General features: G+C 49.0%; 1 protein-coding gene across 2 annotated transcripts in view; it reads left to right on the plus strand.

Moving 5' to 3' along the window:
* The window catches only part of NUAK1 (NUAK family kinase 1), a 72,099-nt gene that overhangs the window by 17,622 nt on the left and 37,909 nt on the right, over positions 1-16,568 (plus strand). For both annotated transcript variants that reach the window (XM_045872685.3, XM_054506856.2), the window contains one exon: positions 15,993-16,113. In XM_045872685.3, coding sequence (XP_045728641.2) covers positions 15,993-16,113 — 121 coding nt within the window. Of the gene's footprint in view, positions 1-15,992; positions 16,114-16,568 lie in introns of those variants that run through there.

Raw genomic sequence — 16,568 nt, forward strand, 5'->3', positions numbered from 1 at the left:
GCAAGTCCTCTCCCAACTCCCAGCCTTGCCCCCTGGTATGCTTTTTTTCTCCGGGGAGGACTGGTGTGTCCAAAGCCATCCCCCTGGACCTGGGCCGGGACCTTTTGCTCCTATTGCATCAGAAGCTGCCCGTAAATGCGGCAGCTGGCTTGTTTTCTTTCTAGGCCCCAGTTGTAGCGACCTTTGTGTGTCTGTTTATTTCAGCAAAATAATCCCATCCTGCAAAATCAATTCCCTGGGGGCTACAGAAGTATATTTGGAGGGACTTCTTTTAGTGGGGTGACCTGAAATGTCCTCTCGAAAGTGGCCCCAGCTGCTCCCCTTCTCCCATCCCCTTCTCACTGTGCCCTCTGACACTGTCCTCTCGACCTCTCAAGATTTTGAAGGTCTCATTGGAGTCCCCTTCTTACTTACATATATTGCATAAGGGCTCTCTGTTAACTATAATCGTAAAAGCATTCTGGAGCACTTAGTGTTGTTGGGACCCCTCCGGGGTATTTTCTGTGTGTTATCTTACTGCATTTTGCATTTTCTTGGCAGTAAGAGAGTAAAGAAAAGTCTGAAATCGGGGGCTTTTTATCCTTAGGGTGGAAGGGCTTACAATCGTGTCACGATTTGCTGGCCTTGTTGGAAGAGGAGGAGTTCCATGGACTGTAGAGGCCGCCATATTGGGGCAGTTGACTTGCCTGGGATGATGGTGGGTAATTGGCTGATTGAACAAGAAGGCTGTAGGGAAAGCAGAGAGTAGCAGGTGCAACCCCTAGTCTTCAACCTGCCATGAGCCTCAGTCAAAGAAATGGAGAGTACCGGTTAATCTGATGTGCCTGGTAAGTGGACATAGAAGTTATCACAGAGAGCTCCAAGTGTATTTTTCCAGGTAATTGGAGCTTACCCATTTAAGAGCCAATTTTTAAAAAAAATTATAGCCATTTATTATGGAAATCTTTTTCAAGTGTACGTACACTTTCTTTCCTTCTTAAAACAAAGTACTTGAACGTTAGACCTCTTCTTGATGTCTTTGGGGGAACTTCTCCCAACTGGTCTTCAGAACTTTATTTTGGGGTTCTCGTGTCTGTTATTTATAGTTTGTCGGTCTTCTCCCTCATCAACTTTCATTCCTGTTTGTGACCTTTTTAGAGGATAGCGCCTGCCCAATACTAAAAACTCACAAGACACGGACATTAAAGATGGAAGGTAAAAATTAGTTGTCCTGTCTTGGTTCTGTCCTGTCTTGGCTCCCTCTGACGGCTTTCTCCTTCCATTTTTCCACTTCCCCAAAGATTTGCTGTGACCAAGCTTATTATAAATATTAGTAGGAAAATTGTGGGTTGCTGTCTGCAGGGGCTCAGTGCATGGATTCAATGACATTTCTTGGGTGGCTTTCCTAAGGGTTCATTTCCTTTCCTCTTATAATCTTCACAGCTGAACGGGCCCTGACCGTGAATCTCATGAACTTCTGTTTTTCATGTGACAGGATGAGCCATTGTGGGGGGAGCAAGGCTGGCCAAGGTCACTCAGGGAGAACATTTTCCATTTCACCGTCTCTTACCTGTGTTTCGGAGTGTGGGTTAGGGGGTCAGTGGCGTTGGAACTAAAGGAGATACTGCCATATTTGAATAACTAAAACCGAGAAAAACTTACCTTTACCTCAAGGTTGCTCAAATGACTGATTTTTTTAAACTTCTTTCCTGCGGGAGTAAGAAGCAGAATGTGGCCTCTTGTTCAGCATGCCAGACCCACTCTCTGTTGGAACATCAGTCTTAGATTAATTCGGAGATGGACTCAGAAACACACTTGAAAGCAACTTGCATTATTAGCCATACATAGCTTACATTTTATGACCTGCTTAAAGATGCAGGGAGCATAAATCTTGGGGAAGACTGTCTTATTTACTTGTTCGTCTTTTCTGCAGATGGGATGCTTGCATCAGAGCCGGGCTGGCTTCAGATGTCTGATCCAGGACATTTTAGCTGAACTGTATGAGTCCATTAAACAAATGTAAGGGTTTTTGGGAAAGAAGGGCTGTGTCTCAAACCAAATGTTTTACATAGAGAACATCTGGGGAATATCGGTATTTGTGTGTACAGTACATCAGAAAGCAGCTTGGTGGGGCTCAGCTCGGATGTTTCTGGCCTGCGGTTGCTGGGATTGACAATTTCATTGTAAGGGAACGGTTCTTATGAAATGTTGCCATCAAGGCAGCGCTTGATCCAGGAAGCGGTGTCCTTGTTTAGCCGCACACCCAAATTGTTCTGATTAGCTCCCCGGCCGGATCGTCCACGAAATTTGAACAGTCTGATATCTGAGCTAGTTTCCCCCCAGGCCTAACCTCCCGAGAAAGGAAGCATCCCAGTGCCAGGACTCAGAGTGTTTCTTCCTTACCCTGCGCTTCTGTGGATTTGATGAAAGTGTGGGAACAGGTGTGGCCCAGCAGAGGCAGCATTGGCCACAGAATCTAAGTACCCATTTGACACTTGGGTGTGGCCTTCATGACCTGTGACTTGGGGAGTCCCCTTTTCTTCAGTCTCTGTTTTCCTCTCCTGCAAAACGAGGAGCCCGTCTCAGGGGCTGGTGGGGAGAGTACAGTGAAGTGGGACGGCATGCATAGTGCATGGGGGTCATTTACGCACTGTGGTCTTGCATCCCTGGGCTTGTGATCTTCCCCACAAGGACAGAAGTGACATGGACTGGAGTGGAATCTGGGATATCATCTGGGTAGGTTGTCTGACTTTAGCAACTTGTAGGTACTGGGCCAGGTTGGTGGTAGTGAGTGGATGGGTATTCTCATTCTTAGAAAAGTTAAGACAATATTCATCATGTCTGATTACATTCAACTCAACAACTATTTATTGAATGTCTGCTATGGTGCCAGACTCTTTCCTAGATATTGAGGACACAGGGATAAACAAGACAGTTAGGGTTCCTGTCCTGTAGGCTCTGCTTGCTGTGCTTGGTATTGACCGTGAATGACCCTCCCTTTGGTTGGATTATATGTTGACTGTGATTTAGGTCAATTGGACAAGGACCAGGGTATTACTGTGCTCAGGCCGGATACCAGAATACCACACACCGAGTGGTTTAAATAACAGAAATTACTTTCCTCCCAGGTCTGGAGGCTAGAAGTTCAAGATTAGGGTGCTGGCAGGGTTGGTTTCTGGTGAGGCCTGTCTTCCTAGCCTGTAGACCACCACCTTCTCACTGTGTCCTCACGTGCCCTATCATGGGTGTGTGCATGCCCCTGGTGTCTTTTCATCTTCTTATAAGGACACCGGTCCTGTTGGATCAGGCCCCCACTCTTATGTCCTCATTTACCCTTAATTACCTCCTTAAAGGCTCTGCCTTCAAATATAGTCACATTGGGGGTTAGGGCCTCAACATATGAATTTGGGGGGACACACAATTCAGTCTACAACAACTGGTAGATACAGATGTGAACATTATTTGGCAGAGAATATGGTTAGACTTTCTCCACTTTTCTGCAAGATAGGTCAAAATAATCCTTATTGAACCCCCAACCAGCCAGGAAAAAAAAAAAGGCAAAACTCCACAACAATTTAATATGGCTTTGTTGTGGTGCGAGAGGAAATTATTGTAAAAATTACATCTGGATGGTCCCTGAAGATTGGCATTTTGACGTGTACCAGTCAAGTGAGACATGCCCAATTCATGAAGGAGGTGACTGAGTGTAGGTGTGCAGTATGTGTGAGCAAAGGGGACAGTGGAGATGTGTCCTTTTTAGGGATGGAAAAATGAATGAGCAAAGTGAGACTCAATTTTGATCTTATTTAGGAGTGTGAGTGAGACACAGAGGTAGAAATGGTGGGGGGTGATGCATGGAAGGACTTCTCAGGAGGCCCCATCTCTGCACACCTACATCAGTTTGCCTGTGATCTTACAAAAAGACACTTTGCTGGGAAGGGTCTTACAGTCCTAGAAAAAGCATCATCTTGGCCAATCTCTAGGCCCATGTGTTTGCCTATTGGCTTGAGGAGGGTGAAGTATCTTGATTGGTAGTGTCCTTGTCTGTGCCAAAGCCTGTGTATCTTCTGGTCCAGTCCTCCATCCCACCTGCTCCCAGGAGCCTGCTCTGACTTCTCTAGCCCCAAGCACAGCAGGTTCTCTCTTCCCACGCTGACCCATTGATGTCTCCCGGTAGAAGTTAGGGGTCTTGGTTGCTAGCGACAGAAATGGATTCTGTGACTCATTAAGGAGAAGATGAATTTGGAAGGTCTGGTGTATCCCGAGGCCCAGGCTGGGGAAAAGACAAAACCCAAGGAAGCCCCAAGGAACTAGTTCTTTTCAGAGATTGTTGTTGGGATGAATGGCCTAGCTATTTTCAGACCATCAAAACTCAATTCTGGGGGGAGAGAATCTTCTTAGCCAGATCCTAGGATCATGGGTCCACTTGTTGGCATTGGGAGGGTGCTTTATCTTGACTGACTGTCTCTTTAAAACTGCACGTACTGGGATCCCCAGAGCAAAGTCAGGGTGTTTCTATCAGTAGAAGGGTGAATAAGTGCAGGGCAGGGAGGAGCCCCCATGTCCACTGCCCTTTCCAGTAGGATTGTAAGCCACTTGAAGGGAATGTCTGGATCATGTTCGGCAGGGCCTAGATCAGTGCCTTATCCAAAGCAGATTTGCCCAAATTGCTTGCTGGAGAATTGACTCATGATTGCATCATTTTTAAGGACACACCTCTCAGAACCCGATTTATTAGTTGTGTGCCCTAAGGCAAGTTACATCACCTGTCTCAGACTCAGTTTGTATTCATTGAGAAGCAGAAATAATAATCTTTCTGCGAGAATTTAACGAGTGAAAGGTTGAGCAACATGATGGTGCCCAGTGCCTGGCACATAGTCAGGGCTTGATAGTCTGTAATTATTAGGATTACTGTTAACTGTTGTTGTGAATTATCTCCCAGCCCTTCTGGAGTGGATCCTGTTATTATCTCCATTTTATTTATTTATTAGCCTATAAATAATGGAAACTTATTTTTTACAGTTTCAAAGGGTGGAAGTCCAAGATCAGGCACCCAGAGGTTCTGTGTCTGGAGACGGCCCCCTTCCTGGTTCATAGATGACCACCTTCTCTCATGTCCTCACTTGGCAGAAGGCGCAAGGGAACTCTCTGGGGTCTCTTTCCTAGGGGCACTAATCCCATTCATGAGGGCTCCACCCTCAGGACCTGATCAATCCCTCCAGGTCCCATTTCTAAACACCATCATATTATCTCCATTTGAGAGATGAGCAAGTTCAGGCTCAGTGATTTCAGGACAAGTAGGGATTCAACACTTGAGAGATGAATAAGTAAAAGAAGACTCAGTGGCAGGTGGTTCTGCACTGATAAGATGTCCTGCTTTACTTTTTTTTTTTTTTAAGGGTCCTTCCCCCCCAGCTTTATTGAGATATGATTGGCATATAACGTATGTAAGTTTAAGGTGTATGGTTCGATGATCTGATACACAGATATATTGCAAAATGATTACCACTGTTAGGTTAGTTAACACCTTCATCCGCTCACCTAATCATCAGTGTGTGTGTGTGTGTGCGTGCATGTGTGGTGATAACATTTAAGATCTACTCTCTTAACAACCTTCAAGTACCTAAGACGGTGTTGTTAACTGTAGTCACTGTGCTGCACGTGAGATCCCCAGACCTTATCCAGCTTAAAGCTGGAAGATTGTGCCCTCTGACCAACATGTCCTATTTCCCCCACCCCGTGGCCCTGGCACCCACCAGTATACTCTCTACTTCTATGAGGTTGGCTGTGTTAGATTCCACATGTAAGTGAGATCATACAGGGTTTGCCTTTCCCTGTCTGATTTATTTCACTTAGCAAAATGTTAAGGGTCCTTTTTAATACTTGGAGTCCCTTTGAGCCACAGCTTTTTGGCATCGAATATGCCAGGCACCTGCGAGGCGCTGGAGATACAGTGAGTACAACAGAAATGGTCTCTGTGTGAATGGCGACCGAGGTTGGGAAGCGGACCTGTACGTGCGTTATGGGGGCCCCATTGTGGGGGATGATATGGAGGAGCTCGTCAGCTGAAGACATTAGTGGCAGATGATTGGGTGTGGAGGGGTCCCGGCGGAGAAAATGACAAGCACAAATGTACAGGAGCACCTCATTCTCTGCCCAGGCTGTTCTTTGGGGCCCCTGTAAGAGCCACAGACCCCTACCCCGGTCTCCCTAAGGGTACGAACTGAGTGGTGGGTGCTGGATGAAGCTCACACAGCTAACCTGCTGGGGACTGAGCATATGCTCCTTGGGGGTCCAACGGACATCACCTGGGGCTGTGCTTGCATAGCTGGAGGCCCTACTGTGACAAGCTTCTCCAGCAGGTTTGTAGGGGGTAATTAGTGGGCTGATAAGCATGGATGGGGAGGAGGTTTGCAGCGGGGCTCTGGAGCAGGGCCCAGCCTGCTAACTCTCTGGGTAATGGACAGTGAGAGCTTCCAGGGGACAGATTACAGCCTGACAGTTGTTCCTTACCTGTCCGGTGTGTCTTCTCACACTCTCATTGCAACAAATCAGCTCTCCGAACAAGAGTTTTGTCGGGATAAAAATAACATCGGAAGAATCTTCCCTTTCACTTATTTATAAAATCATCCGCAGTTAAAATACGCAATATAATTTAAAGCCATGCTTTTTTTTTTTTTTTTGCATGTTCTATATATTTTACCATCTTAAGAAATTAAAAACCTTTTTTTTCTTTGTTCTGTTCACCTGGATCAGCTAAATTCAGTCGACTAATTTTTTTTCCTCCTTTGGAAAACTAATTTTGGTTCTTAGGTCTTTTGCGTCCCTTGTTCATCGTTCCCAAGGTCAGTGATTTCGGTAGCAGCCCGAAGTTAATGTTTAAAAGCAGTGTTTTCAGCGGATTAAGAAATAATGGAATAAAAACCTCCCAAGTATGCCTACTCGTGTGTGATATCAAATCAGCCTTCAGAAATTGGAACAATTTCTGGACTGAACTGAAGACCGTGTCTCGGGCATGTCTGAGGGAAGGCAGCCCCCTGGCATGAGAGGGAGGTGCCGTGCTGTGAAAAGGGTCATAATTTGCCGGCACGCTTAGGAGTTATCTGTCACTCCCCATCTCAGCTTGTTCGTAATTCGGCAGTCCGGGGGCCTGGCGGCGCTGGGGCCTGCCTCCCAGGTGCATGGTAAATCTTTGGGTGGCAGTTTTAGTCCTGCTGTTAGCTGTGGCTTGGAAGTTGGCGAGGACTCCTTGCCCTGAGTGTTAATCCCAGACTGGGGCTCCAGTGCTGCTCTTAACTCGGTGAACCCGGGCCTGTGCTTTAACCTCCCTGGGATTCAGTTTTCTCACCTGTAAAATGAGGGGGTTGGCATGGAACATCCTGAGGTCCTTGCAGCTGTAACATCTGCTGATTATTACACCTGGTGCCATATGCCTCCGTGCCTTCTCCGCCCTCCGTGCTGTACACAATCTGCTAAGACCCCCCCACCCCCGTCAACCTCATGGGGTTGGCCCACTGTTGGCATCCTTATCTGCAGAGGAGGGAACTGAGCTTCTGGCGTGCTGGTCTGAGTACCTCTGTGCAGGGGCGCCTGGCCAAGTAGCTGTGACTGAGGACAAGGCCAAGGTGCTGATGTGGTTTCCCAGCCGTTCTGGCCTGGGCTCTGCTGGGCTTGGAGGTTGATAAATAAAAGTTGCACAACCCTATGCTTATCCAAGCCGGGTTATGAACAGCGTCAGAGCGATCAGATGCTACCAGGCGAGGCTGTCCAGCATGGCCCTCTGGCCCGGCCCTTCCTCTCCCTCCCCGGGACAGTTGGAACCTGGAAGAAAAGCAGCTTGCACTTTAGAGTTCTGAGTTGGGGCTGCATTTGGCTTTCGGAAATGTGGAAGTCCAAAAATAAACAGCTGCTTGGCCACTCGGGTTCCAGCTAAACAGCCTTGTGAATTCAGTCCCTCTGTGGCCCTGCTGTTGTCTGGGTCCCATCTCTTGTGCTTCCAGCAGCCTTTGCTTGCAGCGGGCCCTGGGGTCATTCATTAGGGCAGAGCCTGGAAAGACTTCTGGAGGATCCTGGTGAGAGGAGGCTCCTCGCAGCCCCAGCCAGATCCTCTGTCACAGAGCAGGCCGAACAGGAGGCTCCAGGGCTCACTTCCTCTCTCTTCCTTTGGAGACATTTACGTTTCCAGGTGTGGGAACCCCAGGTTGTGTGCAGAGCATGTGTGCACCCCATTACCAGCCAGCTTCTGGGGCCTTCGAGCATCCACAGGTCCACGCTGAGCAAACTGTCCCCAGGGAGCAGACCTCCCATTTGCCAGGGTTAAATTAATTCGGGTCACAGAGTCCCCTCAGGGAAGCAGCTTGTTTTTATGTCGCCTCTATATGGATGGGCAGTTCATTAATTTTCATTAATCATCTCATGTTTAATATGACTGTGCAGCCTTTAAGTTTGGAATAAGAAGTGCCATCATGGCCGTGTTTACTCTGACGGTTCTCAAATGTCAGAGTGCAGCAGAGTCACCTGGGAAGCTTGTAAAAAATGCTGCTGCTGGAATTCAGTAGGTGGGGTGGGGGGGCGGAAGCTGCATTTTGACAGTCGGCCCCCCCAACCCCTGGATCTGATGCAGGCGGTGTGCTCAGCACTCTTTGAGGGAGGAACTGCTCTCCCAGAGAATCAGATCCCATGCTCTCATCTGGCTCGTTGCTTGCTGTTGGCATTGCCACCATTGTCAACTTTCCACGGGCTTTTTTTTTCTTTTTTCCTTTTTCTGCCGCTCCTTTGATTCCTCTCTGGTCAGCTGTGGCCACTATCTGGTGTTTGCAAACCCCTGGTGGTACAGGGAGTGTAAATGTGCCCACAGTTTCTGAGCCGTGACTTCCACTTCCCTTGTGGCATCACCCCATGCAGTAAGGACATGCTTAGCCCAGGCCTTTAAGAGGAGGTGTGGGGAGGAAGGGAAGCCTATGGCTGTAGATAAAGACGTCCCGGCCTCTCTGAGGTCCTCTTGAGCAGGCCCATCAGATAAAAATCTAATTCGCTATTCAAATTCTGGAAATAGAACACATTTTTTTTAAAAGATTTTATTTATTTATTTGAGACAGAGAGAATGAGAGAGAGCAAGCACATGAGAGGGGGGAGGGTCAGAGGGAGAAGCAGGCTCCCTGCCGAGCAGGGAGCCCGATGCGGGACTCGATCCAGGGACTCCAGGATCATGACCTGAGCCCAAGGCAGTCGCTTAACCAACTGAGCCACCCAGGCGCCCGAACACATTTTTAAAAAAAGATTTATTTATTTATTTTAGAGAGAGAGGGAGAGAGAGAGAGTACAGGCAGGGGAGAAGGGCAGGGGTGGGGGAGAGGGGAAGAGAGACTCTCAAGCAGACTTCCCGCGGGTTCCGAGCCTGACGCAGGGCTTGATCTCACGACTCTGAGATCATGACCTGAGTTGAAAGCAAGAGTCGGACGCTTGGCCGGCTGAGCCACCCAGGTGCCCCTGGAAATAGAACACATTTTTCACGGCGGGGGAAAAATCAGCCTCATCTGAGGCCACATCATCTCTGATGGGGAGCTTTGGGAAATCGAGGCTGGAGAATCAACTTAAGAGGATTCTATTTTCAGAACCTTTTATAAGGTTCAAGGGCTGCTGGTGGTGCACGGTGGATGCTGTTCTTTGAAGAAAAAGCTCTTTCTTCCACATGCCGCACTTCCTGGCGTCGGGGTGCATCTCCTCAGCGCCTGTTGATACAACTCTTGGCTCCTAATCTGCTTCTGTCTGAAAAAACATCCATGTAATGACATGAATCAACAGGCCGGAGAGGAAGAGGCCCATGGGCCCCGTGGAGGAGTTGGCTTGGGTCCCTGTGGGGTCGGTTGCATCATGGCAACTTGCTCGAGTGTTGTCCTGAGTTGGCCAGGCTCCTCACAAAGAGCTGAAGGTCATTTAATTAATTAGGGGCTTTGGCTGCAGGATGGCCTCCTGGGTCGCACCACCGCGGTGATGGCCCTGCACAGCCTTTCTGTGTGGCCGGTGTGAAACCGTGCCTTGCCCTGAACTCTGACCATCAACCAGACACGAGCAGGGACCCCTACACTGGCCTCCAACTTGATTTGGCTGCTCACCTCCGCTGCAAGTGGCCTCCGGGCCCCTGGGTGAGAAAAGATCTCCGAGCCGCTCTGACTCAGTGCCCGGCAGCTCCCGGGGAACGTGGCCGGGGGTGAGATCACACCTTGTGAATGGCAGGGAAGCTGCCAGCTCCCATTGTCCAGATTAGAATGCAAACTTGTTCCTACTAAGTGATGCTAATGCCGTGTTTATGGCCGTGTTTCTTCCCTGCTACTCAGACCCCAAATGCTGCCTCCTGGCTGCCTCACAGATGACCCTATAAAACCTCATCTGCTTGGAGGGGGCCCATCACACCGAGTTTTGGAGACTCTCTGAGATCCGGGGAGAGAGTCTGTCACCTGCCATGTTTGCTGTCCATGCCGGCTTTACCCAGAGCCTCTAGAATCAGCAGCCTCAGTGGAAGCCTTAGCTCTCTCTTTCACAAGCTGTGTGAGTTTGGGCAGTATTTGTCTCTTCTGTACCTCAGTTTCCTCCCCTGTAAAATGGGCTTGTAGTAAATGAGATAAGGCCCCCTGACACACAGTTCACACTTAAGAAATGCTAGTTACTGCCACTGATTTTAAAATACGGATATGTCAGGGCCAAAGACAGAGCACTGAGATCTTGCCACTCATAAGCGTGGTCCCTGGACCTGCATCACTGTCATCACCTGGGAGCTTGCTAGAAGTGCAGAATCCCAGGCCCCCTGTTAGACCTTTGGACTCAGAATCTACATTTTAACAAGGTGTCCATGACCCCTGTTTGAGGGAGTTCTAGGACACTCCCTGCAGGCTGACAGGTGGCAGTGAGTGAGCATCCATGGGAGGTGGCTCTGGAGGGAAGGGGGCTGTGATGCTCTTGCTTAGAGGCTGGCAAACATACCACCTGTCCAGAACTTCCCCTACTCCCCAGAGCAGGCCAGGAGGACGGCTGGCTGCTCTACTCTCTGCAGGCAGGCAGGCTAGGTATGAATTTTAACCTGCTCTTGCCTCAGTACAAATGTGGGGATGGGGAGGATGGGTGTGGGGCATGGGGAGGGGAGAGGCCTATAAGATTATTTGCTGGGGCTCATCACCCCTAAAACATGGTCCAGGACCCCGTTACTGCCAGGCCTCATCTATTGTCACCACCATTCAGTAAACACCTACTGTGTGCCAGGTACTTTCCTCACATTATTCCCACTCCTTACAACAGCCCCAAGGAAGGGGGCTTCCTAGCCCCCCTTTACAGGTGAGGAAACAGATCTGCGATGCTCTGATGACCTCACCTGAGGTCAGCTAGCCAGCAAAAGCCTGAGCTTTCGCAGTACCCTGCTGCGAAAGGTTCTGCCTCCCAGAACCTGCCCGGCCACCCAGCTCTTAACATTGGTGGCAGCCACTGTGGCCAAGGACGCCCAGCAGGCTGCAGAACAGGTGGTTTGTGGTGATTATTCCAAAAAGGAAAAAGCGCGTGGAGAGAAGAGGAGGCGGGGCCTGCTCAGGTTCCCCAGGGCTGGGGGCTGGCTGGGCTGAGTGCGCCTCTTAAAGAGGCAGGCGCGCCGCAGGGCAGAATTCACAGGTCCCCGGCCAGACCTGCTGCTGCAGACGGTTTAGACATTAAACCATAGGGTGGCCTTATACAAAGGCAGACCCTTTTATAAGGCACACAGTGCTGTCTAGACTTGGGAACATTTATGAAAGGGGCTGTACTGTGCGTGAGTTCCCTTCACTTTGCAGGCGGAGTGACATCTCTGGCTCCTGCAGCAACAAATTGGATTTTTTTTTTTTTTTTTTTTTGGAGGGTGTATGATTTCAGACATTTGGTAATAAGCTCTTCCTGCTGGGCCCTTCTTTCCTTACTTCTGTCTTTCTTTGTCAATGTGGGTGAGGACTGAGGAAAACTGGAGAGGAGGTTTTCTCCAGAATGCCCACACCTCTGTGTGCCTCTTCGGTAGCCTTTGGCCGTGAGGAAAATTTCGTAATTAGCTGTGCAATTTTTGCCACTCCCCGCCCTCCCCCCAGCCTTGAGGGCTGGGACAGAATCTTGTGGTTCCCTTGTGGGTCGTGCCAGCACTGTGCTTGGTACCTGGAAGGTACTCCAAAGAAAGAAGTGAACGAACAGTCCAAAGCCAGAGGCTGAAGTGGGTATCTTGAGACAGACTTTTGATTCGAGTGGGAGTTTCTTATTCCCCTGTTCACCTAAATCCTCACAGGGTACCTCCTTGATGGGTGGGGAAACTGGAGCACAGAAAGGTTATGCAACCTGCCCAAGGTCACACAGCAGCTAGTGAGTGGTTTCAGCCAGGACTCAGCCATGCCCCTGACCGTTAGGCAACCCTGCATCCCTGCGTGCTGGCCCAGTTCCTCCCCTGGACTTCATGAAGCAGGCACTACCTTACGTTACAGGAGCTACGTTTATAGATCTCTGTCTCCTTTTATAAACGACTCTTTCTAAAAATTTTTTTATTAACATGAAATGTATTATTTATTTCAGGGGTACAGGTCTGTGATTCATCAGTCTTACACAATTCACAGCGCTCACCATAGCACATACCCTCCCCAGTGTCCATCACCCAGCCACCCCATCCCTCCCACCCCCCTCCATTCCAGCAACCCTAAGTTTGTTTCCTGAGATTAAGAGTCTCTTATGGTTTGTCTCCCTCTCTGGTTTCGTCTTGTTTCATTTTTCCCTCCCTTTCCCTATGGTGGCTCTATAGCGCAGTGGATAGCGCATTGGACTTCTATAAATGACTCTTTAAAAACATGACAACCATTCTTAGCCTTCTGGGTCCTACAGAAGCAGGCCACAAACTGGATTTGGTCACGGGCTGAATATGCAGCAAACAAAGAAGCAAGAGAATTTCAGATGGTGCGATAGGTCCCAAAGAAGATATAGTGGGGGCAAGTGTGGCGAGAGGGGTCAGGGAGGGCTGTCCTAGGGCATCCTGGAGCTGACGCCTGAATGAGGAGGTAAAGATGGGCGGTGTGAAGAGCACTTCGCACCAGGTCTGCACCATATGTGAAGTGCTCCACGCCCAGCTGCTGTTACTACTGTGGGGTTGCTGTGTCCGTGGTTTGCCATTAACGGGCTCTGCAACCTTGGGTGAGGCAGCTCCCTGCTCTTGGGAGTTGAACTGAGAGTCTCCCCCTGGCCTTGACAGTTGCATGGTTCTAAGTGATTTCTAGCATTTGTCTCCGACTGACTTCCCTCCAACCCTTTGAGAGAGGGGGCAGAATGAGCCCTCTTTTACATTTTCAATAGAAGATTCATTGCAGGAAGAGGGAAGCTTTTGTGGAGGGGCAACCGCCATGGTTATTAACATTTATGGAGCCCCTTCAGTTTCCTCAGTGCCGAGTGGGGTTTTATTAGAATGTGAGCACTTTCCTTTTCATAGTGGGCTGAAAGCATCCCCCTGGCAAACATACTTCACTGTTGGGGGGAACTGACAACTGGGCTTATTTTCTTACCCCACAGAATGTCACCACCCTCCCCTGACCCTGGAAGGGGAAAGAATTTATGCCTCTTGTCATTTGACAATAGGGCCTCCTTGAGGCCAAGTTCAGCCTGCTGCTTAATCAAAGGGGTGGTTTCTCCCCTGGCCCATCTTTAGTTCCTGGAGGAATGCAGGAGTTGGTCCAGCAGCCACCCACATCCTCCACGGCCTGTGTGTGTTCACTGTCTGCTTCCTCCCAGAGCAAGCGCTCAAGATCACAGTCCCAGCTCAGACAAAATAAAGCCTTCCAGTCATATCTTTACATTTGACGTAAGCACGGGGAGACTTTTCTTGCTGCCTACGGAATGGGGCTGTCGGGAGGGCCTGGGGTGGCTTTGAGCCTGGCACCCTGGTGAAAAGGGGCCTTGAAGCTGGAAGCTCATTCATCTCTGGGCAGCCTCCTTTTATGCAGCCTCGGGGTCTGCCCCCAGTCTAAGGGAGGATGGTGCCGGCCCCTGGGTTTGCAGCCCAGCGTCCCGTGTTTCTGGTCTGCTTTGTCCATTCCTCGGTTCCCCTTGCAGGTAGGATGCCAAAGAAGAACGAAGCAGCTTCCCAGTGTGCCTGTCTCGGTGGTGGTGTCTATCTAGGGTGTCCTTCCTTTTTTGCTCCGGTTCCACCATCACATCTCTGGTCCGGGCTCTCATAACCTAACGGCAGACATCACCCCTGCCCCCCGCCCCTTCCCTTTCTGTCTACTTAGCACCTGCCCACCTGCCCACACTAAGGCTTTTCTCTGGCCTGCCACGTGCCAACACGGAGTTAAGCACTGGAGATAAAGCAGTGAATTAGATCCCCACTAGTATAGAGCCAAGTGACGACACAAGTACTCATTTCATTACAGCTGGGGAGGGTTCTGCAGAGGAGAAAAATGGGGACCTGCCTGTCCATTTCCCCCATTTGCTGGGAGGTCAGCAAGTAGCAAAACAATAATAATTATAATGACAATAATAATAATAATAATAGCTGCCCAATTCTTACTGAGTTAGAGATGGACCAGTTGTATTTTAGAAATGTTTCCATGGGGGCGCCTGGGTGGCTCAGTCGGTTAAGCGACTGCCTTCGGCTCAGGTCATGATCCTGGAGTCCCGGGATCGAGTCCCGCATCGGGCTCCCTGCTCGGCAGGGAGTCTGCTTCTCTCTCTGACCCTCCCCCCCTCTCATGTTCTCTCTATCTCATTCTCTCTCTCAAATAAATAAATAAAATCTTAAAAAAAAAAAAGAAATGTTTCCATGTATCGTGCTTGGTGGGGACCTGGTGTAAGCCAGAAGATGCTAATGCTCACAGGTGGGAGTGCATTCCTGCTGAGGCTGACAGGGCTTCAACCTGTCTTAATCCAGGTGTGGGGATGGCCTGCTGGGAACAAGGAGCACTTCATGCCTTTGTGATCCAGAGGGATGGGCTAAGTGCCTTTCATCTAGGAGAGGGTGGTCCAGGTGAGAGCTGACATCACAGGAGGACTACTTTGGAGGGGACTAAGCAGGCTTTTGGAGATGGCAGCACATTGGTTGGCAGGCTTCCTTGTTACCCATGGACACCTTCCCCCTCCAAAGTACTTTTTGCCTCCCTTAGAGCCAGGGTGGATTAAATTACGAAGCAACTTGTTTATGAGCAAAGATGAGTCCATTGGCAAACACGTTTTTCCTTATTAGATTCCCATTGTCATTTAATGCTTTTTTATTTATGTGTTTCTTTTGAGGAACTGCTCTGTGCATTGGCCCTGGCAGCTCACTACAGTTTGCATTTACAGACATTGGCACAGGAATCGACTGGGGCTGGGCAGGGAGTCTGGCTGTCACTCCCTTTGTTTTGTCCTGATTTTTCTATAGCAGAGCCTTTTTGTCTTGTCACGTGTATCAAAGGTCCTTGGGCAAGAGGAAGGATGAAGGAAGGATTTGGCCGCTGAGCAATTGCACAAACACAGCACAGGCTGGAGTCTTGAAAACCGTACGTTTGAGCAGAACTGGCCTCGAGAAGCCCCATGCAGTAAAGCTTTTTCTGGTCTTTGCTGCGGCAGCTGCCCGGTGGAGCTGAATGATACTGATTTCACCCATCCATATTTAATCATCCAGACCCTGTAAACCGAGCTCTCCTTTTTCCTTTTTTCAAAGGATCAGGATTCCTGGAGTAAATGGATCTGGCCACATGAAGCAGCCTCTGCTTTATGGAAAACAAAAACAAAAACAAAAAACCCTCTAATAAACAAAAAAAAAGCCAACCCAGCATCCCAAACCCTAGGCTGTTGGAACCTGATGTTTTCTGTTGTTAGGAGAAGGGTGTTTTTGCTATAAATGAAAGACATGACAGGGGGTATTTCAAAGCTTTGTTTTGGTTATTGTCGGTTCTGCCAACAAGTAACATCTGTATTTATTTTCCAAACTCCCCCAATGGCTGATTTGCATCTGTTTAGTTCTCTGGGTAACATTTCATTTCCTGACTTTATAGGTTGCTATAAAATCCATTCGTAAGGACAAAATTAAGGATGAACAAGACATGGTTCACATCAGACGAGAGATTGAGATCATGTCATCCCTCAACCATCCTCATATCATCAGTATTTATGAAGGTCAGTGATTTTTTTTTTTTTCACCCGTGTATCAGTTACCATTTCTCATACCATGAATGGGGCCTGCCAAGATTTTTAGGTAATTGCCCTTCTGGTCAGAAGCCAGGTATTTTTCCTCCTGATGCAAAAATAGCTAGGTGTTATCTCTTACTTGGTTACCTTGAATGCAACCAGACACACGTAGCAGAGCTCACTTTGGTCGTAAAATAGCTCTGGCTGGTGCTGCCTTCTGCCTTCTTGCCAGTTCTTGGCAGTTGCTAAGCAACCCGACTTATTAAAAGCCGGTAGGGGAGACAGCCACGGTTTCCAAAAAATGGCAGTTTGCTGGGTGATCAGGGTCACGGTGGATCCATTGTCAATGTCGTTCCCCAACTCAGATGCCCCAGTGGTGGAGTCATGAGTTACTCCAAGTGGAGGCTCTTTGAGTTGGGAATTATCTTAGAGCAGGTCCCGGA

The sequence above is a fragment of the Mirounga angustirostris genome, unplaced genomic scaffold (genome assembly GCF_029215605.1).
Source record: "Mirounga angustirostris isolate CCGP_5_RB_7025 unplaced genomic scaffold, mMirAng1.0.hap1 SCAF_5, whole genome shotgun sequence".
Taxonomy (NCBI): Eukaryota; Metazoa; Chordata; class Mammalia; order Carnivora; family Phocidae; genus Mirounga; species Mirounga angustirostris.